This window comes from Perna viridis, chromosome 14 (assembly GCF_037379345.1).
Source record: "Perna viridis isolate PV_CMFRI_1.1 ecotype Kerala chromosome 14, ASM3737934v1, whole genome shotgun sequence".
Taxonomy (NCBI): domain Eukaryota; kingdom Metazoa; phylum Mollusca; class Bivalvia; order Mytilida; family Mytilidae; genus Perna; species Perna viridis.
The window spans coordinates 13,891,744-13,906,772 of NC_142458.1; the positions used below are offsets into that span (position 1 = coordinate 13,891,744).

Below are 15,029 nucleotides of genomic sequence, written 5' to 3' on the forward strand. Positions count from 1 at the left end.
GTTGTTAGTTCTTTGCCACATTTCAGGATCTTTGTTAAATTTGATCCTTTGGCAGTATAACAGAACTGAACTTTGATTAAATAAGTATGGATCACATCAGTCAAGCAGAGGACTCAAGGTCAACATCAATGCTTTATTTGTCTCTGGCATCTTTGGAAGAATGAAATAGTTGTGAACTTGATGTTTTTCTTCATCAAGGTCAATCTTGAATGGTGTATTGTCCATGTACGATGGAGGTCAAATCCTGTCAAGCTAATTATCATTTGAGTCACAAAAACTAAGACAAGAAGAGTAATATAATGCTAAATAGATGCAATAGATGACAAATTGTTGCCTGTTTCATAAATAAGTGTTTGTACTTGTGAAATATGCAAATGGTATTTTTTTTTGTGTTGTTGATTTCTATCATTTAGTTTGTCTTCAATTGGAGGTTAAATATGGTTTAGAATCATAATTGTCTCTAGAAGTTATATATATGATAAAGGTCAAAGTTCATACTGTTAGTTAATTATGTTTACCTTGAACTTGAACTTGATTTTTTTTTGCCAAACAATACCTTAGGTTACCTGCACTTTTACAAGATAACATTTGTATGCCATAGGATATATCACAAAACAGGATATTGAAGGTCAAATACAAGTAAGTTTGTGTGAGTTGGCCTTGACCTTTCCAATTGTTCAATTTGTTATTGTTTGAGGGCAAAAATACTGACCTAGTTTTCTCTTCTTTCTTTTAAACAGATTAATACTAGTAGTATTTCTAACAGGGGATGAAAAAGTATTAATACAAGTTCATTAATTACATTAAAAATTACATTGTTTTATTTGTACTTTTATAATTAAAGATAAAAGGGCTTGGCACAGAATATGACGAGTATTTAGTGAATTAATTAACAAAGAGTGTAATTACATTGCTATCAATATTTGTTGACCCTCATCCCAATAGTGTCAGCTTTAATCAGATCTTTTGTTTACGAAGAGGGTAAACACCTAGGTAAAACCTATCCCAGGATGGGAAGATTATGAAATATCATGATTTTGTTACGATTGACTTTTTTTATCGTAGCTCCTCTTTGTATAAAATCGTGATTACATGGCGTAGGATATGCATTTTGTGATTTCTATCATATGAGATATCATGATTTCTCTGTGTGGGACTTGTTTTTTTTTGTAGGTTCTTTTGTATAAAGTTGCATTTTTATGGTGTTGTATTTGTATTTTGTGGTTTCTATCATATGAGATAGTGTGACCTGAAGCTGTCTTTCATCGCTCATTCCTTAGAACAAATTGTTTTTTCTAGTGGAGATTTATATAGTAACTTCTTCTGTATATAATACTGTAACTGCATACCAGGGAACTAAGGGTTTGTGTTATTGAACTTGTTGGTTTTGAGGATTTGTATCCTGAAGTTCTTTTTGGTAAGTTGCTATATTATTGAGCTAGTAACTTTTCAAGTTGGAGATAGACATGTTTTATGCAGGGACAGAGAGAATATCTTTAAAAAAAAGATGGGCATCTGGCTTCCTTATATTGTTAATATAATTTTATACCCTGCCACATAAAGTGGAGAGGTGTTGTGTTATGTTATACCCGCCTAAAAGTCATGTGTCCTTCCATTCCCTTCCCCTCCCCCCAACTGACGGTTTCCAGATGATAACTAAAGTACGGATCAATTAATTTTTTAAAACTTTGCTCAGTTGTTAAGTATCATAAGGTTACAGATTAAGTTAAATTTTCAGCAAATCCCAAATGTAGTTTTCAATTTAAGTCATTTGGACATTTTGCCATCCCATTTTTTTTACCATTATTTCATGGATTATTCCATTATTGCCTATTTGTACTGAAAAAGAGAAGACGTTATTCAAAGCCAATGGCCCTCCTTTTGATTGATAGAATGAACAGTATGGCTTATAAACACTAAAGGCTTAGAAGCTTTAGATAGAAGCTTCAGATAAGGAGCTTCAGATAATGATGAACACTGGGTTCCCTGGTCTCTCTCATTTCTATTCTTTGGCAGACAGAAAAAGACTATTGTGATGAGATTTCACTTACAAAGTAAGCTATCACATTTTTATAACAAACTGTGACTGAAAAGAAAAACATGAACCTACATGTGATTTCTATGACATGGGATATCCATTTCTGTGCTTAGAGGCTAACATTGGCTTTCCTGTAACTTCATGGGTCAGTTTGAGTTGATGAAATGGGTTATTACTGCAGTTCACTTTCATTGTTCCAAATGAAAATGGCAAATGATATTACATTAGTGCTGTAGTGTAAGAATGTATTAACATTTAATGCTATAGTTGTAAATTGTTTGAAATTTTATGAAAACAAGGCTTGGATATATACCCATGTGTAAAGAATATTAATTAAAAAGTGTTTTTTTTTTAATTTTGTTTGATAAAGGGGAGTGTTAAATTTTAGCAATTTTTTTGCCTAGAAATTGCTATATGCAATCAATTTAAATCATTTTTTTTTTATATTCAGAGAAGCTATAAAATATTCTGTAATAGAAATTACTTTAACTACTTTAATGTGCTATTTACTTACTGATCTTTGTTAACGAAAGAAATAGTCATGTCGGAATCATATCAGACAAAGAACTGATATCCTGTTCCATTTATAATACCGGAATCAGACAAAAATGTGATATTTTATTCCTCAGTAAACTAGTCCATGTTGTTAAACTATTATCGCCACTGTTCCCAAGAGTAATTATTTATTAAATTGGTTAATGCTTACGTCATTGTTTTTTTTTATCTATTTGTCAATTGACTGAATATTCTGCTGCATATTAATGTAGCTTTAGATGCAAATTAATCATAATTGAATGACTTTGGTCTAGTATATCCATATCATGCCTTAGTATTTTGCTTTTGGCCAAGCTTATAATTCATTGCTAGTTTCCAATAGAGTCTTGTGTGGTGCTTTACAACGATTAAAATAGATAACTTCAGGAAATCGAGTTGATCTTCCCTTGGTTGAATGAACATTACCTGGTGAACTTCCTTAGGTAGGTAAATGGGCATTTTAACTTTGTATCAGACAAAGATTTGAATGCTGATTCATTGACAAAAAAATTTATATCGCCTTGTCAATTGTCCAGTTAACTACCTAATGAGGTTAATTGGATGGTTGTTAGGTAATAGACCAACTCTATCTCCTGACTATCACCATTGTAAGCGCTGTAATTATTTTGCAGATATAGAGGAAATACAAAGTTTGAAGTTCTAGTTGCACGTATAATTTTGATTTAAAATGTTTAAGTGATTTTAGGATCCATTTCTAGGGAAGTAAATCTGTGTAAAATGCAGATATTTTTGAAGGTTGATAAAAAAGGAATACTTATAAACATAAAACAAGATACATGTACTTGAGTTATGTCAAGTGGGACTTCATAGTTTTTTTTGACACATGGTTAAATTCATCAAGTCATATGATTATCATGTGACCTCATTTAAGTTTGCAAATTGACACAATTACTTGTGATTGAAGTGTATCCACATGCTTATTACATATCTACTAAGTATTGTATGGTATATTTCAGTTGAGTTTTAACTAACAAAGCATTAATTTTGGCTGATGTATGGTTCTTTTCATATTTTCTATTAGTTGATGCCTACATGTTTTTTCTGGTGTCTGTTGTTGTCAGTTGTTTTATTTGAAATTATTGCAACCAGTATATTTTTTACTTTCAGGAAAAAGTCAGACGCCAGCAAGATTCCTGCACTGAAAGCTTTAACGAAGAAAAATGTCACAAAGAGTCCAAATCTTGCCAAAAAAAGGCAAACGTCACCAGATAATGTTGCTTCCTCAACAACGAAACCAAGTTTAACAACGCTGTCTGTGACTGCTCCCTCTGACGAGATGGTCCATCGTAGTACCGAAGATTTAGAAAGTGTAAGTGTTGTAAGGTTGGAAAAACTAATTTAATGCAAACCTGATTTTTAGTTGTTGTTTTGTTAGGTCCTAGTTTTTTAGTAACTGTATATCTACTTCAAATTGTGATAATTTTAAATTTGACTCATACCCTGCTGATTAATAGGTCAAAGGTCAAGATCTCAATTTCAGGCTTTTTGTTACCCTTGTTTGAGAAGAATGTTTCCTCTGAGTTACCACAAATATTTATCTCATCTACTTTTATGAGAATTTAAGGGGTTGATAGGGGTTCTGGTAATAAAGATAGGGTTCCCATTCATTTTGCTGCTCAATAATAAATTAGTGTATTAATTTTATTTTAATTTTATCAGGAGGAGGTTAGTAGCCGAGATAATGGGAGTAGTGGGGAAGGTGCCCTGGATGATGTTGACGGACAGGCAGAATGTAGCGTTGCGGATGAGGAACGTACAAAACAGGCCAAAGAAGTTTTGCAGGCCAAAATTAATAAAACTATGGAAAATATCAAGTCTGAACAAGCAGTTAAAGAAGGTATTGGGTTAAACATGGTTTTAGGCTCTGCCTTTGAGGCATAGTACTATTTGTTCTCCAATTACATTTAACTTGATTAATAATGCACTGTTATATGGCTGATGTCTCGACCAATTGCTGTATGCAGGGCTTCCTATAACACTGGCATGTGTCTACATTGAAAGGTCAAACATTCACATCCTAATTACATACATCACTTCAAACAGAAAGATTTTGGGCCATTCATGTTTTGACACAGGCTCCTCACTGACATTTTAACTGATTAATTCATCAGTTTCCTTAACAGTAGTGTGCAGACCATTGAAGTTAATGGTGGTGCGGTGGCAAGCCTTCCTGCAGGTTGTTGCTTCTATGAGCTGGCTAGCTCTGTGAAATATGGTTCAGTGTGTTGGACTTGTATAAAGCAGGTTCTGTTCATTTGATCATCGGAACTTGTCCTGAAATACATGAAATTTCTGCCATAGGATTAAAAATTCAATCAATCAATCAATCTATATAAGGAATGACTGTTATATTTTTTCTGTCTGTGAAGATATAACCTCAATCATGTTTGGTCTAAGTATCAAAATGGAACAAGTAAACCATTGAAAAAGGTTGATGACGTCACAGTCATATACAAAATTTGGTCTTTGAGATGATGGACAAAATGTTTTATCAAATCAGAAAGCATGTTACTTCTGAATTATATCTTACAGATATACAAATACAGGATATATACAATGCATTACTCAAGAGTAAATGATAGTTAAAAGTGCTCATAAAACCTCAGTACTGCTCAGTTAAATTTATGTAGAATTTTAGTGAATTAACATTTACTTGTCACTTTTATGAATACTAACAGTAGATATGTTCAGATGTGCATGGAGTTCATTTTAACATTAGTGATAAGAATTCATAATGTTAAGATGTTGGTTATTTTACGAACAATTTCTCAATCTCCATTTTAGAAAATGTCAACGAATATCTTCGACTGGCTGCCAATGCCGACAAACAACAACTTCAAAGAATCAAGGCTGTGTTCGAAAAGAAAAACCAAAAATTGACTCAGACTATTCAAACTTTACAAAGGAAGTTAGAAAATTACCAAAAACGTATGACTGATTTGGATACGTATGGAGTTACAGGACATAAACAAGCGAGAGAAGTGCTACGAGATATGGGACAAGGACTTAAGTAAGATATGATATAGGTTTATTCGGGATGTTTTGAAGTTTTGGTTTTTTTTTTCTTTATCTTTTTTTTGTTTTTTGGTTTGATTTTTTTTGTAGATAAATCTACTTCACATCCAGTTGTTTCCCCAATAAAATGAAAAAAAAAACAACAAAAAAAAACAACAAAAAAAAAAAAAAAACTGTGTGACAGGGAAGAGATTAAGCAAAAACAACCTTTTGTACCTTTGACCTTTGACATGTAAATACAGGAGGTATATACATACTTGAGTTGATATATGTTGTTAGAAGTATGTACTGTATAATATGCTGTTTCCTATGGCATTTGAAAATTTAAGGTTTTCATTGAAAAGCTCCAAATGAAAGTTCACTTTCCCATGATCTATGTTATATTTCTCAAAATTACGAATTCTTTTGAAATTCTATTTTCCACTTACAAAAGGGGAATACAAAACATATTTAATTACTTTCCTTCATTCTTTTAAATTTGACTTGCCTCAGGTGACAGGAAAAAGACTCCTTGTTTACTATATATATATTATAAATTTGTTTCCTTTTCCTTTACAACTGTTTCCTCTATGCATGATTGCACTGAATTGAAGTGTTTATGAAAGCATAAAAAAAAACAGTAAATGTATCTTAAATAATTAATTGCAAGATTGAAGAATAAAAATTTTCTTATCAGATAAGACTATTTTTTATGGGCATTTATCGAGAACCTGATGAATATTGCATACACATGTATGAAAGGTTATATGTTACTTTATTTTCTCTGAATTTTAACAAATGAATGCAATTGAGCCAGAATAAAACATCATATAGAATCTTCTTTGAAATAACACATTTTATATGCCCATATTCGAAGTTTCATGGTAAACCACAATATGTTATGCATTATTTCTACACTACAGAAGTTTTATGGTCGTCATCATGAACTCATGGATCGTTACGGTGTATCCATCTTCGCCATAGAAATTGATTTGTTCAACGTGTCATAGTTTTCCTTTCTTCTTTCGTCTACCCCAGACTTGACTTTTTATGAGCAACATGGCAGGTTTTTCTAGAAAAGCAGAGGACGCTTACCCTACCAGTGCACCTTGTCCATTCTCCCAGTTTTTAGTGGAGTCTGAGTTGCTTATTTGCTTTTGTTACTTTGTATGTATGATTTTAGTTACTTTATGTTCTTTGTTGTGTACGTATGTCTGTTTTCCATGTCTGGTCTTCGTCCCTGGATTACATTCTTTTGATTACCGCTAGAACCTTGGTTCCCTTGATTACTTTCTCAAAAACACTTTGATAGATTCTAATCATTTTATAGAAAATTGTCAATCTTCACAAAAGGATTAGCTCCCTTTAGTTTTTTCACTTCATAGTTATTGGACTTTAAACATCAATAAAAAGTGGGGCTAGCATAAACGAAATTGTTATCTTGTTTGCATGTTCATGTACATTCACTGAGAAACCTTTCATTTCTAAGAATATTACAGTTATGCATGCATTACACTTTCAAGTCTGAGGGCTATTCCATGATACAGCTTGACATACCTGAGGATAAAAATGATCTTAAATCTTAAAAAGCATTCAACAGTGTGCAAACATACTCGTGTTCAAGTCCATAGCCTGAAATGTTTAAGGGGGTCTAGAGGGGGGGTTATTTGGACAATATTTTCTTGACTTCAGTGGTGTTAAACCAGGTTTAAAGCTCCAATTTTACAGCTGTTCAAACAATCTTGTTTTCAGCTAGGTAATTCATTGCAACCCCAAACCGCCTGGATACACTTGATATTAGCCTGCTATTGGCTCTATATATTCCCAACACAAAACTAAATAACTGAATTTGATAGATGTCAAGTTAATTGGAATAGCTCTTACACACATACACTTTTTAAGTTATATCTGCTTTTTTTCTGAACATTTAATTTCGACTGCTTCCCTTACCAGATTTGCAACCTTTTATATTTGAAGTAATATTTCAACATTTAATTTCGTCTCCATTTCCTTTTCCTTTCCAACTAGGGATGTTGGTGCAAATATAGTTGATGGTATTGCAGGGTTTTCTGGGTAAGTTCTTAGTGTAGGCCAAAATAAAATAATGTTTGTTTCTTACTCAAGTCACTTGATATTATTTTTAAGAAGATGGGGTTAATAGTGCTCACATTTTATTTTTTTATAAGATATCTGTTTCATTGTCAGGGTGTTGGGGCTCAAGTTGGCATGAGGGAAACAAACATTTTTTGGTAAAGGCCTTACTTTGAATACCTGAAACTTGAAGAAAAATTAAGAGTTTTTACCAGCAAATTCGTACCTGTTATCCTTTTGAATTATTCGTGTGGGAGTTTTTTTTTATGTTAAAGCAAATTTTTTATGTGAAATTTCAATTATTACAGTATGTTTACAGTAAACATATTAATTATAATCAAAAACCGCCCACAAGTCTTACATTTTTATGTGGGATATTATAAATTTTTTATTGGCCTTACAGGTTTGCATAAAACATGAACATAATTATTTAAAGTATACAGATTTATGTAGATAAGGGAGATAATTAAGGCATGATGAAGCTGTAATTCTATTTGTACAATGTATGTTTAATTTCCATTAACCTTTTGCTGCACTTTATTCAATAATATATCCTGCATACACCACCTTCGTAATCTTGTGAAGGCCCTGCAATCAGAGTATGGGAGGGATGTTCCTGTAGTTTAAAACTCCGGCCAAGTCTTACATGGGATTATGTCTTCAATATCAAAGAGTGATGATTGGTTGTTTCTGAGTCAGAATATTTCTGGTCATTTCCTATTTAGAACGTATAAAATTTCGCTTTATTTTTTACAGTAGAAAAATAAATGCAAAGAATTATTGCTCAAGAAAATCATTTTTGTATATGATGCATCTCTCTATTAAAAACAGCAAAAAAATTTTCCATGAAATTAATGTTCATTTGACATAAACAGTGAAAGATAAACTCCACCCACTCTCCCCAATTCATATATTGTCATAAAAATTGTACATAATGAAAGATGTTGCTTTATCGATCAGTATGATATTAAATGTAACTTTAGCAGATACATATGTAAATACATGTGACAGATGTATGATGTTATTATTTATATATTGCAGGGGTGTTGTAGGCAATATAAAAGGTGCTAAGGAGTAAGTATATCTTCTTTATTTTACCAGTTTCGCACTCAAATAGTTAAGTGTCAGTCTCTGTAAGAATTAGGCAGTGGGTGAAACATGGTATGAAAAAAAAACACCATTTTGAAAGTTTAATTGACTATTTACATCATCAGAATCATGGGGAAAAAGACAAGATTTTCCATATCATTTTGGTAATTTGAGTTATGATTTTGTTGAAATGTACTAAAAATAAACATTTCAAAGGCAGATTAAAATCCTAATTTTCATAACATTCTCAGGAAAAATTTCTGAGCAAATCAAATGATGCAGGTATCAAATAATGGTCGTTTCAAATAGAGAAAGCATGCTTGAGTGAAATTGTATTGTCAAATTGGTGGGGTTTTGACATATGTGTTTCTGATTTTTTCCAATTTTGCCAGATTCTTACAAAATTTTGCACACAAGTATTAGTCTCCATGTGAATCAGGCAGTGGATGAACATTTGCTATTGTGATTTTAATATTTGTATCATCAGAATTAAGATACTGTGGAAGTACTCTTATTCGTGCATACAAATTTTCTATGTTTAGGGAAAAATATCAGTTCACACAGATTCATAAATTCGTGGATTGAAAACTCCATCATACAAATGCATGGGAATTTTCTTTCTTGTTGGAAACCAATTTTTGTGGGTTATCAAATCTACAAAAACCATGAAAATTGGTACTCCACGAACAATCAAGTGATTACTTTTGTTTCTTAGCACAGAAGAGTAGGAATGGAAATTATGGCTAGAATCTTATTGATGCAAATGCCATTGTCATGGCACAATTTTAAAAGCATCAATGTCACAAGCAATAAATAGATCATCATTGATCATTTTCACTCAGAATTGTCTGTGCTGCTTTCAACTGTGCTGGTTCAGATGATACAAAACAATATAATAACCTAATACAGTGAAACTCATCTAAACTGAACCACTTTTGGACTTTAAAATTGGTTTGGTTTAGACAGTTGTTCAGTCCAGATAGGTGTTTGGTTTAGATGGGTGTTTGGTTTAAACAGGTGGTTTGGTTTAAACAGATGGTATGGTTTAGACAGGTGTTTGGTTTAGACAGGTGTTTGATGTACAAAGGTTCAAATACATTTGAATTTATATATTGGGACTAAACAGTCAGTTTGGTTAAGAAAGGGTTGTGATCAAGCCAAAGTACTTTAACCCAGCCACATTTTTTGTGCCAGTTCCAAGTCAGGAATTTTTGGTCTCACTGTATGTCTTGTTTCATTTACACTTTCAGTTTACTTTATGTTGCTTGAGTATATAAAGGCAACTAAAATTTCGCTGTGCCTGTTTATAATATTGTTTTGGGGCAACCTGCAGCCTGATCAGTGGTTTCCTTATTATTCATTGAAAACCAGTGGGTGGTCTTGTTGTCTCTTTGACATATTCATCATGCGTATTCTCATTATATTTAAAATTGGTTGGGTTTAAACAGGTTTTCAGTGAACCAAGGTTCATAATACTAAATATTCATGGACTAAACAGTGTCTGGTTTTTGGATTAATCAGAGTTCAGTTAAGACAGATTTTACTGTATAGAAATAAAAACACTTGCTAAAAATGAATAATATGTTTTCATGTGCTTCATTTCAACATTTCTTATACAAATCTCTTTCCATTCAGTTTATATTGATCAAGTGCAATTTATACATTAGTCCCATCTAAGCAAATAGATCATGTAGAGTAAAAAAACTTATTAAACAAAATCTTGTCCATTATTACCGATTATCTGTTTAGAAATAATGGATAATTCTTGTTTATTCAATATAAAAAAATCTTGGTTTGTTTACTAAGTAGGTGGCTGAATACTCTTTATGTTACGTTACTCAATGTGGGAATTACAGCATTGAATGAAATATCTAGATTTGCAACAGCTCTGATAGGGTCGTTAAAATGTATTATTTTTGGCGAGGTATAGTTTACTGCTTTTGTATAGTTTAACGATTGATAAAATCATTGAATTGCATTTTGGTGGGTGTTGTTTTTATTTTTTTCTCCTGTCGGAAATATATGGAATGATTTTACAAATTGTAGGCAAGATGAAAAACAATATGATTATGGGCAGATCGTTTTTATCAAATTAGGTTCAGTTTTGTTATACTACAGTCTATGCCATCAACTTTTTCGGGAAATATCTCAAACAGTCAATTTCAGTAATTTTTCTTAAGAAAGCAACTGAAATTCTCAGATTTTTCACCAACCCAAATCGATTTGTTAATCTCAAGCTTCGGCTACTGACTAAAGGCATAGACTGATACTATGCTATAAGTGAAATGTTATTCAAATTCAGAACTCTCAAAATAAAAAATACAACTAGTTTTATCTTTTTGGCTCTCTGCACTAAGTTGCCTACTACAAAGCTTTACCTTTGTCTGTTTTTTCCATTATTCCTAAGAAATCTGTATTCTTTATAATTTTGATCTTCCAGAAATTGAGAAGTTTTTTTATGTGACTGTATCATGAAGAGTTATAGATCAAGTTAACATTAACTTTTTCTCATCTTGTTTCATGAAAGTACGAGACTTTTTCTCATCATGTTTGATGAAAGTACGAGACTTTTTCTCATCATGTTTGATGAAAGTACGAGACTTCTTCTCATCTTATTTGATGAGAGTATGTACAGACCGTTCTTCCAAATCCCACATAACATTAGATATATCCCCTTATTCAATTACCTTAAACTCTTAGCTATATACCAGTAATGATAGTGATTTAGTAGACCCAATATTTACTGTAACTGATTATGGGAATCTCCCCAAATAAATACTGGTTATATAATTTTATCATTACATAGAAACCTTGTAATTCTTCCTCAATAGAATATATATATGGTTATCTTTAGAAACCTTGTAATTCTTCCTCAATAGAATATATATGGTTATCTTTGGCTTACAATTTGCTCTATAAAACTGTTTCCTTTGAACATGACATCATGTGTGATTGTTTGTAGAAAGTCAGATATTTCATAAATGGACTAGTCCTTACGAATATCAGGTAGTGACTAGTTTAAGAAAATAAGAGGTAATTGGTTTCAATTTACAGTGGAACTGGTCTAAACCAACCAGTATTGGCAGGGTTTTGATTATCGCAGATTCTAGATGCTTTGAAAGCATAACCTCAGTTGACCCCCCCACATTAGGGGCAAACTCCCACAAAATCAATGAAAAAATTAGAATCTCCAACATAAAAATATAAGATTTGCTGGAGGTTTTTGTTAAAATTACTAAATTTTCTTTGAAGCCTACTAAATCATTGAATTTTAGATGAAAGCATTTGCTTATATATGTACATAAAAATCTGTATCATGAGACAGTGTCAATTGGGGAGGGGGAGATTGTTCTAAAGGTAAACAGGTATGTTGAAAGTTATTAAAATGACTTCAGAAGTTGTTTGGTTATGACAGATTTCTCTGTAGTAACAGAATTCTGCTAAGTTTATGTCAGGTGCAAAGAAAGATAACTCAAAAACTCAACTACAAAAAAAAGTTCACTTTGCATACCTGTATGTAGGTTAGTAACTTATCAGCATACTGTGAATCTGGACAACATTCAGACTGACTGGTATGTGAAATACAGAGCATGCTTGACATTTATATTAACTGGCATGTATATGGTAGATTCTTTTATCTTTACAGTACAATAAAAGCCAAACCAGTCCAGCTAGCTCACCTGATAAAGAATAAGTTTGGTAGTGCTGATAATATTAATCAATTAAGTACGTATTACATTTTGTACAAGAATTGAATGTTTCATTTTTTATGTTTTATTGATGGTAAAAGTTTTGACTGTAGCACATTTTCAATGAAGCATGCTAGCACTTATGTTCAAAATGTGTGACCAGTCAACGCTTTTACAGGCTCATGAAACAGTAAAACTGAAACATTCAGTTCTGATAAAAACATTTCATATGTTATTCTTATTTTTTTCTATTATAGTTTTGGTATACATAGAAAAAAGGCAATACAATATGATCAGTAAAAGTAGTCCATTGTTTACATGGCCTACATAAATAGCTTAAAAATATGTTTCATAGACCCCTTGAAACATCATCAGCAAAGCCAATTATCCAATGAAATTGGCATATTTAAATGATGTGCACTGAAAATATAAATATTACACAACCATAGAATGAATGTCTTGAGAGAAATATTCTCCATTGAACACATTTGAACACATGTATACAATATGATATAAGGATCTGTAAAAAGGATAAATACTTGTAATCTGTTTATAAGTCATGTACTAATCCATACTTTAGTAGTAAGACTAAGTGAAATTATTGCTGAATAAGCAAGGTTATAGTGTGCATTGGTTTTTATTTTTATAGAAACTTCCATTGAGGAGGGAAGAAGTACACCAGAGGCTGAGGTCAAGAACCAAACTTCTACTTTACCGGCTAGGTATGAATTCAAGTACGTGTCCGCTCGCATGCTTAATGTCTTCGTCTCTTATGTAACGGTTGGGTTTCGGGCTGGGTACTGTGACTAAAACTTCACTGGCCAGGTAGGAATTCAAAAAGGTGTCTTCTTGCATGCAAATTAAGTGTCCATGTATGTGGAGTAGAGAGGTCTTAGGACAGGTGAATGAAACTGATGATTTATTGGCTAGGTATGATTTCTCGCATGGTTAATGTCTTTTGTTTATTAATAGTGGGCTAGACTGTAGGCTGAGAATTGCAATTGAAACTTTGTCAGCTAGGTACAATTCAAAAAGGTGTCTGCTTAATTGCTGAATGTCTTTGTCTCTTAAGTTGAGAATTGGTTGTGCTGGGGAATGTAAATAATACTCCATTGGCAAGGTAGGAATTCAAAAAGATGTCTTCATGCATGCGAATTTAGTGTCTGTGTCTGTGGATTGAGTACTGAGATGTGTTAGGACAGGGGACTGAAACTGATGGTTTATTGGCTAGGTACAATTTCTCCAGTAGTTAATGTCTGTATTTCATAAGATTGAGATGGACAATGGGCTGGGGACTGTAAATTATACTTAAACAGCTAGGTACAATTTCAGGAAAGTGTGTGCTTGCATGCTAAGTGTCAATATCTATTGAGTTTTGGGTGGATGGTTTTGCAGTGGAGAGTAACTAAGACTTAAATGGCTTGGTATAGATTCAAGAGGTTGTCTGCTTAGTGTCCATATTGATTGTGTATGAGTTGAGCTATGTGCTGAGGACTGGAAATTATATGGTCGAAAAGAGTGATATATTATCTCTGGGCGGGATGGGTTAGACAGGGGAGGGACTTTGACTTCTTTACTGTTTAAATTTAAAATTCAATATGTATGCATGGATAACATCTTGATCTCTTTTTGTGAATAACTGAATAACTTTTACTGTGAGAGGAATTAATTGTAAGTCTCAGGTTTTGTCCAGTTTAAATTCAACTTGTTCAAACGAAACACTGAGTAATCTGAAAATCTGTCAAAACCAAACAATTTGAAGTTCCTTTATTTACATCAGTTTCAATGTATTTTTAACCTTTGTAAACATAATACATGTCTGAAGTCCAAAAGGGGTTTCCTACAGACAGGTTTGACTGTATATTTAAGGGGGATTGACTTTTTATTTAAGGAGGGTTCCCCTTGCATGCTATCAATCTCCATTCTGGAATATGGCCACACTGCTCACTTGTTCTGTTCTAGGGTCATATCAGATCCTATGCATTTCTAATCTTTATATCTAAACCATACAAAATGATCAGTCTCTGTGCTCATTAAAGTTATAGCATCAATACAGATCTCCGCTGATCAGTTTGAAGTCAAGTGAGTACAAAAAATTAATGGGGACTGCAGAGAAGGCTTATAATGCCTTAACACTGCCCCTTACATGTTTAAATCTTTTTCTTATTTGTACATGTTATGAAATAATACCATTATATTTTATTGGTTGTACTTAGCACTGGATTTCTGTTGAATTACCTTTACTGTTGATAAAAATGTAATCAAGGGAACCAAGATTCTAGCAGAAATCAAAAGAATGTAATCTAGGGACAAAGACCAGACATGGAAAACAGAGACACTCAACGAAGAACATAAAACAACCAAAAAATACTTACAAAGTAACAAAAGTAAATAAGCAACTGAGACTCCACTAAAAATGCACTTATCATGAAATCATAACTGTATGTTTAAAAGTGCTTCATATGCTGCTGCTAATAGTTTGTATTCAGTGTTTATTCTAGAGCTACCTACCCTAAAATATATACAACACACCCTCTGAAATGTTTTGTCCCTGATATACATTTTAAAATTTC

The 15,029-nt window shown here is 32.5% G+C and overlaps 1 protein-coding gene across 17 annotated transcripts in view; it reads left to right on the forward strand.

Annotated features, from left to right (window-relative positions):
* LOC148598305 (transmembrane and coiled-coil domains protein 1-like) overlaps window positions 1-15,029 on the forward strand; it is a 71,129-nt gene that overhangs the window by 45,613 nt on the left and 10,487 nt on the right. For 11 of the 17 annotated variants that reach the window (XM_088562405.1, XM_088562412.1, XM_088562400.1 and 8 more), the window contains 7 exons: window positions 3,701-3,902; window positions 4,253-4,430; window positions 5,378-5,603; window positions 7,616-7,660; window positions 8,720-8,752; window positions 12,414-12,493; window positions 13,106-13,190. In XM_088562405.1, the coding sequence (XP_088418531.1) occupies window positions 3,701-3,902; window positions 4,253-4,430; window positions 5,378-5,603; window positions 7,616-7,660; window positions 8,720-8,752; window positions 12,414-12,493; window positions 13,106-13,190 (849 nt within the window). Of the gene's footprint in view, window positions 1-3,491; window positions 3,587-3,700; window positions 3,903-4,252; window positions 4,431-5,377; window positions 5,604-7,615; window positions 7,661-8,719; window positions 8,753-12,413; window positions 12,494-13,105; window positions 13,191-15,029 lie in introns of those variants that run through there. The other 6 variants (XM_088562399.1, XM_088562403.1, XM_088562410.1 and 3 more) reach the window with 5 other exon arrangements.